The following is a 14947-nucleotide window of genomic DNA, read 5'->3' as shown; positions in this document are numbered from 1 at the left end:
ACACAACATCAGCTCCTAAAATGTGCTACCCAACAACAGCCCCACTGTCAGTAGAAAGGACATACTATATATCCTTGACACTCTGGTGTAAATTTACTAAAGCGAGAGTTTTTAGAAGTGGAGACCTTTCAACAGTGTCAACATAACGGGCAACACTGTGGTGTCAACATTATGTATAGAAGGTGTAATTGTAGTAGCCAGCTATGTATAGAAGGTGTCATTGTAGTAGCCAACCATGTACAGAAGGTGTAATTGTAGTAGCCAGCCATGTATAGACTGTGTAATTGTAGTAGCCAACCATGTATAGAAGGTGTAATTGTAGTAGCCAGCCATGTATAGACTGTGTAATTGTAGTAGCCAACCATGTATAGAAGGTGTAATTGTAGTAGACAGCCATGTATATAATGTGTAATTGTAGTAGCCAGCCATGTATAGAAGGTGTAATTGTAGTAGCCAGCCATGTATAGAAGGGGCAATTTTAATTGCCAGCTACGTATGGAAGGTGTAATTTTAATAGCCAGCCATGTATAGAAGGTGCAATTGTAATAGCCAGCCATGTATAGAAGGTGTAATTGTAATAGGCAGTCCTGTATGGAAGTTGTAATTGTAGTAGCCAGCCATGTATAGAAGGGGTAATTGTAGTAGCCAGCCATGGACAGTAGGTGTAATTTTCGGATCCAGCCATGTATGGAAGGTGTAATTGTAGTAGCCAGCCATGTATAGAAGGTGTCATTGTAGTAGCCAGCCATGGACAGTAGGTGTAATTGTAGTAGCCAGCCATGTATAGTAGGTGTAATTGTAATAGCCAGCCATGTATAGAAGGTGTAATTGTAGTAGCCAGCCATGTATAGTATGTGTAATTGTAGTAGCCAGTCATGCAGAGAAGGTGTAATTGTAGTAGCCAGCCATGTATAGTAGGTGTAATTGTAGTAGCCAGTCATGTAGAGAAGGTGTAATTGTAGTAGCCAGCCATGGACAGTAGGTGTAATTGTAGTAGCCAGCCATGGACAGTAGGTGTAATTATAGTAGCCAGCCATGTATAGACTGTGTAATTGTAGTAGCCAGCCATGAACAGTAGGTGTAATTGTAGTAGCCAGCCATGTGTAGAAGGTGTAATTGTAGTAGCCAGCCATGTATAGAAGGTGTATTTGTAGTAGCCAGCCATGTATAGTATGTGTAATTGTAGTAGCCAGCCATGGACAGTAGGTGTAATTATAGTAGCCAGCCATGAACAGTAGGTGTAATTGTAGTAGCCAGCCATGTGTAGAAGGTGTAATTGTAGTAGCCAGCCATGTGTAGAAGGTGTATTTGTAGTAGCCAGCCATGTATAGAAGGGGTAATTGTAGTAGCCAGCCATGGACAGTAGGTGTAATTTTCGGATCCAGCCATGTATGGAAGGTGTAATTGTAGTAGCCAGCCATGTATAGCAGGGGTAGCCAACCTCGGTCCTCAGGAGCTACAAACAGTTCACGTTTTCCAGAGCATCTAGCAGGTGCACAGGTGTATTCAGTACTCACTAGCACATTTGAAAAGATCCTCAGGTGGAGCTAATTATTTCACTTGCGATTCTGTGAGGAGACCTGGATATCATGCAGCTCTTGATGACCAGGGTTGGCTACCCCTGCTGTACAGTGTACACTATGAAATACACTAATGTTTTTACAGGGTTGGGCAAGGTCACACAAGACATTTATTACTTTATATACTGCATACTATTAATGCACTAATGTTTTTATTGGTATTGTGGAATGAGAGTTAAGATAAGCTGAACTCTGACTATTATTATTATCACAAAATTTAAGGGCCGTATTCAATTTGGAGTGAAAAGCCGTTTTCGGATACACTTTTTCGCCGATGACTTCATTTTCGCCGATTCCATTTTCTCCCCGTATTCAATTTGCCCGACTTTTCGCCAACGCGAAAAGTTTGTGCCTTGTAACCAGTGGAAAATTTTCGCCAATGGATACCCGGCGGAAAAATGTGCAGAATTGGGGTTTTGGAGTGCAAAATTGTGGCAACCCCCCTAAATCCTTTTTACACCCCCTTTGACGCTAATTTCATTAAAAAAACGCTAAAAAAACCCACAAAGGACACCCCAAAAAAGCACTTTGAAAAAAATGGGGGAAAAAGTTCAAAGTGGGGGTACAAATTCAAAAACTAGTGAAATAGCCTTTGGGTGGGCCTGGAAGTATGGGGGAGGTTTTTTTGGATTGCAGGTGCTTGCTGAAGGTACGTTTTTGGCGCTTTTTAATGCTTGACTTTAACAACTTTAAAAAATTCTTGCACCCATTTTCATGTACCCCAACTTTGATGGGACTACTTATTTTCCCCCAAAAAAATTGCTAAATGCTATTCTTCACCCCTGTCCCAAAGACGCTAGATAGCGCCTATTGGGACCATTCAAACACCCCAAATACCTTCAGCAGGGCTATTCGGGGGTACCCATAGTGAACCTCCATGTCAGAGCATCTTTTGGGGGGTGTCAGGCTGATATCCCCAAAGACTACAGGACTTTTCGCCTGTTTGGGTTTTGCCGGGTCCCGTTTTCGCCGATTTGGAATTGAATACGGGGATATGCGGGCACGTGCGCGATGAGTTTTCGCCTGCAAAACCTCTGATGACGGCAAAAAGTCCGGCAACGGATTTTTCGCTCAAAATTGAATACGGCCCTAAATGCTGTTTTGTGCTAAAGTAATTAGGAGCGAGAAGTAGCTGAAGTAAATAGAGATGGAGCCACTGTTCAGTACAAGAGAGAGAGACAGACAGAGTAGGGAGATGTTTAGCAATTATAACCTTCTCCATCGCAGCATTATGCAGATTGTAAATATCTTACATCCTCATCCTCTCTGTAATTGTCACTGCTGATATCTTTTGTAAATAGCGATTTGGGGAATTAATGAGAGTAATATAACTTATTTGAGCTCCACCAGTACAGGACCCTACACACGGTGCGATTTTTTTAGATGCTATTGAAGATTTAATGAATGACGAGCGATTTATCGTCACTTTTCCAGGCCACTCCTTTCCACCATTTTGTGCCAGCCGATGGGGAAGCAGAAGATGCATCATGAGGTTGTTTGCTGCCAAGCGATATGTTGTTAACAATTTGCAGTCGTTAACGACCCATCTATATCATTTGATCGCTTGCACATTTGTTCCATATGTATGCAAATATTATTTGTCCGGGAGTGTTCAGGAGTTCAAGGAGAATCGTTAACGAGATTGGATCGTTACCTACATCGTACCGTGTGTACCCACCTTAACTCTTCAATAAACTATGATTCATAGTTGTAATAAATTGTTAAACAGTAGGCTTTACTCAGAGTTAAGCTGGGTACACACTGTACAATCATCGGGCCGATCTTTCGATTCCTGACCTGTTCGTGTGATATCTTAACAGTGTTTATGCACCTTTGATCATGTTTTCTCGGAAGAAAACTTTTTGCATCTGAAAATCAGGTTTTATGTGCAGTTTAATTTTCATAAGATGCAATGGACCAATATCAGACCAATAGTGTGGGTTTGGTATAAAAGATCTACATGAAAAAGATAGACAATGTCTAGATAGACGACCGGGACAAAAGGTCGACACACAAAAGGTCAACATGGATGAAGAAAGACAGGTACAAAAGGTCGATGGGGTCAAAAGGGCAGCACAGACGGTGTAATGGTTAGTGTTACTGCCTCACAGCACTGAGGTCATTGGTTCGATACCCACTACGGCCCTCACTATGTGGAGTTTGTATATTCTCCCTGTGCGTGCGTGGGTTTCCTCCGGGTACTCCGGTTTCCTCCCACTCTCCAAAAATATACTGGTAGGTTAATTGGCTTCTAACAAAAATTATCCCTAGTGTGTATGTGTGTGTGCATGTGTTAGGTAATATAGAATGTAAGCTCCACTGGGGCAGGGATGGCTGTGAATGGCCAAATATTCTCTGTAAAGCGCTGCAGAATATGTGTGCGCTATATAAATAACTCGTAATAATAATAATAATAATAAAAAGGTCAACACAAAAAATTTTGACACAAAAATGGTCAACACTTTTTTTTGTTATGTTTTGTAACCCTAACATTCACTCTTTCCTTGGTGCCTAACCCTCCCCCCTGGTGCCAAACCCTAACCATTGTGGTAAGTGCCTAATCCTAACTGCCCCTCCTTAGTGCCTAAACCTAACCCTCAGGTACGTGCCAAACCCTAAAGACAAAAAAAAGTCCCAAACATTTTTGTGTTGACCATTTCAATGTCAACCTATTGACCCTGACAACCTTTTGTACCTGTCTATCTTCATCCATGTCGACCTTTTGTGTGTCATCCTTTTCTCCCTGTTGACCTTTTGTCCCTGTCGACCTATTGATTGTCTACCATGCGGTGTCTTGTCTAGTTCATTGTTGACCTTTTCAATGTAGATCTATTGACTGGAACCCCACAAGTGCAGAGTGTACGCACTTTCTACCGTTCTGTCTGACTGTTCTTCCAATGCTCCTCCACCAGCAGCGCCACCTTTGTGGGCGTATATAATTAAATCTGTCATGTGGCTTGCTACGTACTCTCGTGAAAACGTACCAGCATCAGCACCTGAAATATACAGCCATGTTGTTTTAAAGAATCGCCCTTTTATCGTTGTTTACACGTGTAATTGACATTGGGATTGTGACACTGTGCAATACATATAAACATTGTTTTTTCTCAATAAAATGTGCAAATGCATTGCAGCAGGCTCAAAATAAATGCATACACTATGTACACCTTCATTCAGAAGGTATATGTGTTATGTATAAGGTGAGTGTTCCCATGATACAGTACACCTGTTTATAGCCCGTAGCTGTACCACATGCATGTCATGTACTGTATACTGTTATGCTTCTAGTTCTATCATATATTTCCACAAAAAAAAAAAAGCTGTGAGGTAATTTTTATTTTGCAGGTTATGTATAGAATACGAGTTTTTCTGCAACAGATTTTTTTTCCTACAATATCCTACATGGCTGTACAGTTCTCCAAACATATAGTGGTATATGTCAGCCATATATGACCATACCAATAATACATCTCTCCCGGGGGTTATTCACCATTGTATTGAATTGAATCGCAGCCTTCGAGTGGTGTTTGTGCTATTTACGGTGAGAATAAGACACAAAATGTAAAGAAAAATATGGTGCGCTACACCTCTCTGAGTGACAAATGCTGGGTACACACTGACAGATACAGTGGCCGATCAATTGATCAGCCAATATATCTTCTGCACGTCGGCCAGTGTGTACCCGCGATATGTTGGTGAACGTTTACCGACATATCGAATTGGTTATGCTGCACAGCCGATGGACAGATATATCTGCAGACATATCTGTCCATCAGCAGGTGTGTACGGGCGCTCAGGAGACAACCCGTACACACACAGCGGCACCCGCGAGGAGAGGGGCAGGACACGCCCCCGACCCGCCCAATGTCCGCCGGATCACGCCCCCCGGCTGCCGGGACCCGAGGGCACAAGCAGATGATGGCTGTTCAGTGTGTATGATCGGCCATCATCTGCAGATATATCTGTCAGGTGTGTACCCACCTTAGTCACGCCGGGTGTCTAGCGATGTATGTCGTATTGAAGCCGGGAGTATGAGGACACATCTGTATGTTTGCAATGGTGAAAAGAATGGTCATTGTTCTCTAGAATTTAACATGCCAAAGCTAGAACATACAACAAGTTAGTGTAGAGTTAAATGGCTAATATGCACAGTATTGTGTAAAGTGTAGGACATAGTACAATAAACAACATTACGGTACTTCTCCATGCATTGTGTAGACACAGAGGTATCATATATTTGCATGGCATCTGTTGCTTTGCATTGTGTCACAACATGTTCACTGCCCATATTACAGTAGATGGATTGAGACGTGTTCTACCGCAGATCCACCTGAGGACAGAAGGTGATTCTAATTCTGTAACAAAGGAAGTTGTGCTCTGTGGGCGTGTGACCATTATCTGCATTCTTCCTAGCACTGATTCATTATCCTTCATGTCCTTATATGAACTGCAGGCTGGTAGAATATCATGTGTTGTCTTGACCACTGTCTTTCTGTTCGTCGACTGTGCTAACAGCTATAAAATTACACTCTATTTGGGGTCACTTGCTCTGACTCACTGTTTACTAGCCAACAAAGTTGCTTGTACTGCAGTACGTGAAGGTTGAAGGAGGTAATCCTCAGAGAAAACGTTTCCTGGTTTTATCTGTTGGTTCCACATTGCTGAGCCACTGTCAAACAAATGGATTTAGAAATTCTGAAGGCCGTCCAAAAATCAGTAATGTATTTCCTTTTTATTACTCCATTAAAGTTAAAACCTTTATTATCAATAATTTTCCCTTAAATATATATTAGTTGCAGGGGCGTATCTATAATGGGTGCAGGGTGTGCGGGGAACACGGGCCCTTAGGTCCAGGGGGGCCCCGCACCGCACACCCTGCACCCATAACATTACTTACCTCTCCGGAGTCCCACGGCGGCGCGGGTGTCCGGCAATGTAAAACGACTGGAAAATGGCCACGGCGGCCATTTTTCCGTCGTTTACGCATGCGTAGTACAGGGAAAATGGCCGCCGCAGCCATTTTCCCGGTGACCTGTGCATACACTATAGCAAAGGTTCTCAAACTCGGTCCTCAGGGCCCCAAACGGTGCATGTTTTCCATGTCTCCACACTAAATCAAGTGAAATAATTAGCTCCACCTGTGGACCTTTTAAAATGTGTCAGTGAGTAATGATTACACCTGTGCACCTGCTGGGTGACCTGCAAAACATGACCTGTGTAGGGTCCTGAGGACCGAGTTTGAGAACCACTGCACTATAGACAATGGGCACATTCTAGTGCCCAGAGTCTATAACTCCGGTGCTGGCCGTGCACAGCTCAGTGCGCTGCCGGCCGCCAGGCGGAGAGGAAGGGGCCCGTGTCAGAGACTGCACACGGGCCCCCTCCTCTCTAGAAACACCCCTGATTAGTTGCGACTATATTTTCCTGCATTTAATACTATAAAAAATTAAGCACTGGAATTTTGCTCTAGTTAAATTACAATAAACTAGCATTGTGATCTGATATATATGTTTAGGGGCCCTTTCCATACTAATAAATGACTATACTGGTAATGCGTTACATATGGCAGCAACGAGACAGAGGAAACACCTTACAGCAATCAACTACTTATGTATAGGAGACTAACATTATACTGTACCTATATAATTATTGCAGACTAGGCCGGATTAAGGTTTGCAGGGTTCCCAGGGGGGTGGGTTCGGGATGCCGGCGATCGGGATCCTGGCAATCTGAATCCGGACGCCGTCATCCCGACAAGGTTACAATCCCGACGGCTCTAGGTAAGTGACCATAATCCCTAACCCTCCGTCCCTGGTGCCTAAACCTAGCATCCCCCCTAGTGCATAAACCTAACCTCCCCCTCCCCCGCACCCTAAACTTAACCCTCCCCCTTAGTGCCTAACCATAACTTTCCCCCTAGCACATAACCCCTATCCCTCCTCCTAACCCTGTAAAATACATGCATAAAAAAAACAGCAAGTACAGACTAATAAATGTATTGAAATCTTTATTAAATGATAATAAATGTGTCTGTTAGAACCGAAAGTGTAGAACATATTCACCACTGAACACATGACATTGTCATCCTCATGCAAATGAGCTACTGTACAAGGAAACTGTTGGCAGCTTAGTCACTGTCTATTCCCTGCCTTACATATCTGAGGCAGACAGAGCACATATAGGGGTCTATTTATCAAGCAGTGATAAGTGTGGAGAAGTTGCCCATAGCAGCCAATCAGCTTTCAAGTAGCATTTATCAAGTACAGTCTATAAACTACTAAGTAGGAGACAACATAGTGACAACACTTTTCTTCATCACTTTAATACAGTGGTGCTCAAACTAGGCCCTCAGGACCCCACACAGTTCACGTTTTCCAGATCACCCAGTAGGAGCACTGGTGTATTCATTACGCACTGACACATTTTAAAAGATTCACAGGTGGAGCTAATTATTTCACTTGTGATTCTGTGAGGAGACCTGGAAAACATGCACTGTTTGGGGTCCTGAGGACCGAGTTTGAGAACCTGTGCTTTAATACATTTCTGCATTTACTTTATGTCCAATCACTTTTGGCATTCACACATGTACCTACATTCCTGATAATGGGGACTATCCAAGCTAACATAAACCTTCATGGCCATGCTCGCTGAATACTATATTTTATATACATGTATAATGTCAATCATTTTTGCACACTGCAGAAATTAAAGTTCTATCAGTATCAGTATACATATTGAGAATTGTTAAGTGAAATAGGTAACAGTAAGGTTTGTGTGAAAAAGTGTGTTGGGTAGGATGGTGTATTTATAATGACACATTGCCTGACAATACATGTTTATTTTCTTTTCAGCTTTTTGGCAATTAGTACAGATAAAATTGTCAACCTGACATTCTTCCTGAAAGCCGTCAATTTCCGAGAGAGGGTGCTTCAGCGTGGGTTGGCTGCCAGACTTTACCACAAGGTAATGCACTAAATGTGCTCCTAATTACACAAAGCAGTATTGAGAAATACTTCCTGGTCACATTGTCAGGCCTAACTATGTTACTTAATAAGGACAGTTTAATATACAATATATCGGTCCTGTTATCCTGGTGTAATAAAACAAAACTTTGTTATGAAGTACAGCATGATACACTGCACACTGGTGCCTTTGGCATTTCCCCAAACTTCTCCTGAAGTACCACTAGCAGGTTGTTATTTCAGGACTCACCACTAGGAGATTATACCACACTGACGACAAGCACATCGCACCAAAAATGCAAGCAATGAGATCATTTAATTTATGTCAGCAAACCACCAAGTGTTCAGTCTGTTACATTGAATGATCACTAAACCCCAAAATTGAAGTTTTCAGGTACAATACATAAAAGTATAATACATTGGATTGGTTTTTAAATTGACATTTCACGGTGACTGAATTATAAAGTAAAATATTTGTCCTAATGCGGTATATGATACTAGTCAAAAAGCTGAGACTGTAATCATTTAAATTGATAAAAGAAACCTGCGCAACTATATACTCACAAGGTAGTGTTAATATTAATTAAAATAAATATCAGAGATGCTGTAAACAGCATTTATTATCTATTTTAAAAATACACAGATCACACTAGTACCATTCAATAGAATTATAATAAAATATACAAGTTTTTATCAGCTAGATTATAAGTATGCATGTTACTGTAAAGGCAAAATAGTTTACATATAGATAAATGTAATTATGCTAGAGTCCATCAAGTAGATGACCCACAGTAGATAGAACCTCTCTATACTAGTCAGTTATATGTGCTATTATTTAGTGATGTTCCACTGATAGACACAGTAAATAGACAGAACTATAATGAATTGTTGCCAGATGATGGCATATGAGTGGCAACCTTGCAAGACTTTGGGAATTGGCTCGAGTCTCCAAATTGAAGAAATGTCCATTGAAAACTCCCAGACCTCCTGGTTAGTCCCAGTTAAAGCGTGTGCAGTTCCAATGGATTAGAGTGTCCTTAACTGTGCATGTTTGAAAGCCAAAATAATTGCCAGCACCAAAGTTCCTCCTTTGTATCTCAACGCGTTTCAGTGCACCTGACATTTTTCTCAAATCAGGTTGATCAGAGGTATAACTATAGGAGGTGCGTCCATAATGAGATGTGGAAGTTAGTGGAGTTCCTGCTCCAAGGCCCCCACTCTGCAAAGTGGAGACATCATCAGAACATGTTCTAGTCACTCTGCATTCTCAGAAGAGGGCCCCACTCTATTGTTTAGAAACCAGAGCCCAGGAGGTGAGTATCGTCAGGCCATTCTCAAATTTTGCTAACGGGGTCTAGTGATGCAATGTTTCGCCCTTCAGGTGGGCATCTTCAATTAAGTGTAAATTCTTCAGTTACATACCTAGGTTATTCACTTTAGTAGATTTCTGTTACTGTCAAATAAAGGCTTTACTTCTATAACCACAATTAATATGTAAGTGGAGAAGCACAGAGCAGCAAGTACACATGCATTACTGTGCTACCCGCCTTGGCATGTTGCTGTGACATGCCGGCTGAATCTACCGGCCACAGACACCAGCATCAGTACTGCAGCGGCTTGGTGAAGATCCAGCTGGGAATGAGCACATTGGTTTTATGTGAGATGACGAATTTGTTGTCTTCATAATACTTATTAAATATGTATGCAATAATAAACACATTGTATAAAAGATGTTAAATGCTCTTTGGGTTCATGTCCCTTTCTCCAGGAGTAAGTGATGGGAGAGAGCTTTACTATTACAGATACATGCATTATAGTCTGTTAGTGCTCTACAGTTATTGTTTATCATAAATATTTAAGCATACAGAAGACAGATGGTATCAGTTATATAAACAGGGAACAAAATTACATGTCAAATATATAATACTGCTATTATATCACTATATTATGTAACATTTTTTAACTGTACAGGTAAATATATGAAGTAATAAAAAGAAAATATGCATATTTTTAAATATTTTTTTCCTTTTCAGTTTTTCTTTTTAGAACGGTTTCCAGATGTATATTTTACACGAAAGCTTTCATATAAAGGTTTCCTATATCTTCTTGCCAATCTCTTACACCTCTCCGGTAGCCAGTGATCCTGTAAACTTAAGGAGTGTGGCCTTATGCAAAGTATTGAGTGCATAAATATAAATTCAATAACAGCAATACACTAAATGGATTTTAGTTGGAAGTATTAGAGGCCATTTAGGTCTCTGTCAGGCCAGAAAGCCTTCAACGTGTCAGTCAACATCATTATATTCCCTCCCAGCAAGTGCATGTCTAGATAGGGGGTTACATATGCCTGGAATTCCCCTTAGACCAACAGTATTAGTAATACTGATGAGTAGTAGGATGTGTAACTGCTTGTGGTGCCATATACATAATGGAAGAAGGTAGAAAATAGAAATGGCATTCCTGGTGTGTTTTGAGGTATAACAGTAAAACAAAGCACTATGTTTATGGATATGACTGTTTGAGACTTACCCTTGTTATCATGCCGGGTTGTATTGGGAAAACATTTGCCCAGAGTGCTGTAGCTGTCTGTCGGAGAGATCATTTTAGGTCAGTCAGCTAAGGTATGACACAGAAGGCTGCTACGGGATGCTCAGCAGAGATTTCTGTAACATAAACTAGAATGGCAAATACTGTGTGTATTTAAAGAAATACAATAGTTGCACCTAAATGCTTATCAGTGTTCTCCCCAGAAAATTTTGCCAGCCGGGTGGCATCAACTAGCAGCCGGGTGGGGGCCTTCATTGAAAAAGGGGCTGTGGCTACACAATCGTACCAATTCACATTATGCCCACACAGTAAGACCCTTTTATTGCCCTTTATGTACACAGTATGCCCCCTTATTGCACATTCTGCCCACACAGTATAGCCCTTTACTCCACACTATGCCCACACAGTATGGCCTCTCATTGCACATTCTGCCCACACAGTATAGCCCCTTACTGTACACTATGCCCACACAGTATGGCCCCTTATTGCACATTATGGCCACACAGTATAGCCCCTTACTGCACACTATGCCCACACAGTATGGCCCCTTATTGCACATTATGGCCACACAGTACAGCCCCTTACTGCACATTATGCCCACACAGTATGGCCCCTTATTGCACATTATGGCGACTCAGTATAGCCCCTTACTGCACACTATGCCCACAAAGTATGGCCCCTTATTGCATTTTGCAGCATTTACATGCCCCACACAGTGTGTGAATGGAAGGCTAACAGCAATATTGCTTGCATAAGCCTGGTGATGTAGTACAGAACCAGCAGTGTACGCTTGTCTAAGCCTCCATGTTTTCCATGTTTGGCAGGGTCTGGTTGTGAGCACACTAGTGATACAGACAGCACCTGGATCTGGTGCACAGACAGACAGCCAGCTCCTGGATCCCACCTCAGGCCGGCCGGCCGGCTCCCTGGCCACTTGGGTCGGAATCTCTGTGAGGCCTCAGTACATGCTCCCCATACGCTGCCTGCTCTCTGGCACCAGCGCTATGTCCCGCCCCATCTATCACCTGATTGGAGCCTACAGACTCCGTGCGCAGATATTAGCTGCTTAGACCTGTCAGCCACGTCTTCCTGCTCCTCTAATCCCTACTTCTGTCTTCCCACAATGAGCCTGGCTACTCCTACAGCGGTGCCGTGCCGTGCGGATGCTGGGTGACTGGGTAACTCAAGTCTGGACCAATCACAACGTAAAACTGCCGGGCAGCAAAATAATTTTGCCGGGTAGACCGTCCAATAATTAAAGCCTGGGAGAACACTGCTTATTCATAGTGATATAAAATAGACTGCCTGGTGATACAGCATTTGTCTTTCAGTTTAAGTTTCAGTTGCCCATGTGGTCTGTATAAGATCACACAGACTGCAGATGGATGAATTCCAGAAAACCACTGAATATAGATAATATATGGTATATGTCAGTCCATCATTTTAATGCCAGGGATAGTAGAAGTCCTGTGGGGTCTATTTACTAAGCCTTGGATGGAGATAAAGTGAACAGAAATAAGGTACCAGCCAATCAGCTCCTAACTGTCATGTCATAGGCTGTGTTTGAAAAACAGTTAGGAGCTGGTTGGCTGGTACCTTATCTCCGTTCACATTATCTCCATCTGAAGCTTAGTAAATAGATCCCACAGAGTAGCACATAAAAGCCTGAACTTGTCTTCTAGAGGTCACAGAAATTTTAGGTGACTTCAGATCATCGTAATAATTTCCTGTAGGATTTTCTTAATCAAGTGATGATAATGAAACTCAGTTTAAAATAGTGTCATCAGTAAGCACCATTTATACATATAATTTTCACAATAGGTTCTTATAAATATATATCATACACAGTGATTACAAAGGACATACATGGACATTCTCCATATATTACTGTAGATACAAATAGAACAGAATGAATGAGAAATATATAACATTTTCTAAAGCAGTCCCAAGAGACCTGCTACTTCTCATTGTAATATTACATCATAAGTGCAATATTATCACCCGGTTATCTCAGGTGTAGGATTCTCTTATCAGTACAGCAAGGAACACTGATATACTAATGTATGCACACAGCAAGTACCAAACAATTACTGTTTGAGTAAGTTGCCACATTTCCATAGATAAGTGTAACAGAATGTAAATAGGTGTACTGTAGGAATGGGACTCATTGTAGGGTTTGTGTTGCAGCACCATATTTTGGACATGGCATTTCCTATTCACTTGCTGGCATCACGCAAAACAGGATGCTTTACAAGATTGCCGAGCAGCCAAACCCTTTGGCCTGTTTGATCTCACTCTTAGGGGTATATTTAGAGATGTTGCCCATAGCAACCAATAAGATTCTACTTAACATTTATCTAACACCTTCTAGAAGATAATAGCGAGAATCTGATTGGTCGCTATGGGCAACATCTCCACTTCTGAAAACCCGCATAATATACCCCTTAGGGGCTGATTCCGAGTCATTCCCAAAGTGGATGTAAGTGCGGGCATTATAGGAAATCCGTAGGACTAATGCAGGGGTTCGTGGATCTGCAAGCACAGAGCTGTGTTTTTTCATTGATTTTACGGCAACTGCCGCAACCATCATCATTAATATCAGCACCGACCTCATCCTAGGTGCAAGAGACCCGACAGTAACAGGCTTCCCCTCGCCATGCATGTGACTCAGAATTACACGGAGCTTTATCTACACTCCTATTTCACTCCCGTGACACTCCCACAAGCCGGGGGCGGATCTGCGCAGTCGCATTGTTGCCTTACAGCTGCTGCCATTGATACACAGTTATGGCCAACTCACAGTAGGATGGGGATACGCATAAATGCTTACATTTGCAGCTGTACACACAAACTCGTAATTTCCCACTCAGAATCAGCCCTTTGATGTAATTGACACTGTAAGTTCATTGGCTGGCCCCTTTTCTGTTCTGACACCACTGTTTTAGGACTAAAACTATTGCAGTGTGGGGTGAAATAGGAAAGCAATACTATCCAGAGTATAATGCACTATACAATATGTATTCAAATACAAAACACAATTGTTGCCAGCACTTATCCTCACTAATACAAATCTGTATTGTATCTCTAGCTAAATGAAAGTATGGCAGGTTTATTCCTTTTCTATTTTGTTTCCCACTAGTGAGGAGTCAGGGCCTGATTCAGAGATGTATGCTAACTCGATTGTTAGAGCACATCTCCGATTGTTGGAGCACTGTGCATACACAGGATGTGCCCTTGCATGTGCAGCCCTCCATCTACGAGTCTACTCAAAGTGTCTTCTAGCCGCAGACACTGATAGACGCAGTGGCGTAACTATAAATTTTGCTCCCCCATGCCAAAAAAGTTTCAGGCGTCCCCCCTGCCCAAAGATCAAACACACCCAAAGACGACGTTTAAGGTGTGTGGTTACATGATACAGCAACGTGCCTTACACATTATGACACACTAAGGAATGCCCCTTACAACACATTATGCCACACAGCAATGCCCCTTACACATGCCACACAATAATGCCACGTATAACACATAATGACATACAGTAAAGCCCTTATAACAAATTTATGCCATGCTGTAATGCCCCTATTTCGCATTATGCCACACTGTAATGCCACATTCAACACATTATGCCACACAGTAATGCTACATACAACACATTATGCCACACAGTAATGCCCCTAATAGCACATTGTGCACACAGTAATGCCAAAAACACATTATGCCAAACAGTAATGCCCATTACATCCCACCCTGACAGATCTACTTCACCAACCCTCCTCTCTGCTTCTGCCAGTCTGTCACCTCAGCTCAAGACAGGTTGCACAGTTTTTATGTCCGTGTAGAACCAGATTATTGGGAACA

At 42.1% G+C, this 14947-nt stretch overlaps 1 protein-coding gene across 2 annotated transcripts in view; it reads left to right on the top strand.

The window, feature by feature from the left end:
• Window positions 1-14947, top strand: part of ACOXL (acyl-CoA oxidase like) — a 549975-nt gene that overhangs the window by 353171 nt on the left and 181857 nt on the right. For both annotated transcript variants that reach the window (XM_088477381.1, XM_088477382.1), the window contains exon 15: window positions 8432-8543. In XM_088477381.1, coding sequence (XP_088333507.1) covers window positions 8432-8543 — 112 coding nt within the window. The remainder of the gene's footprint in view (window positions 1-8431; window positions 8544-14947) is intronic.

The sequence above is a fragment of the Taudactylus pleione genome, unplaced genomic scaffold (assembly GCF_031769625.1).
Source record: "Taudactylus pleione unplaced genomic scaffold, aTauple2 ptg000201l, whole genome shotgun sequence".
In the NCBI taxonomy this organism is placed as follows: domain Eukaryota; kingdom Metazoa; phylum Chordata; class Amphibia; order Anura; family Myobatrachidae; genus Taudactylus; species Taudactylus pleione.
Note: the sequence above shows the minus strand (reverse complement) of the source record. Positions and strands in the feature narration are given on the sequence as shown.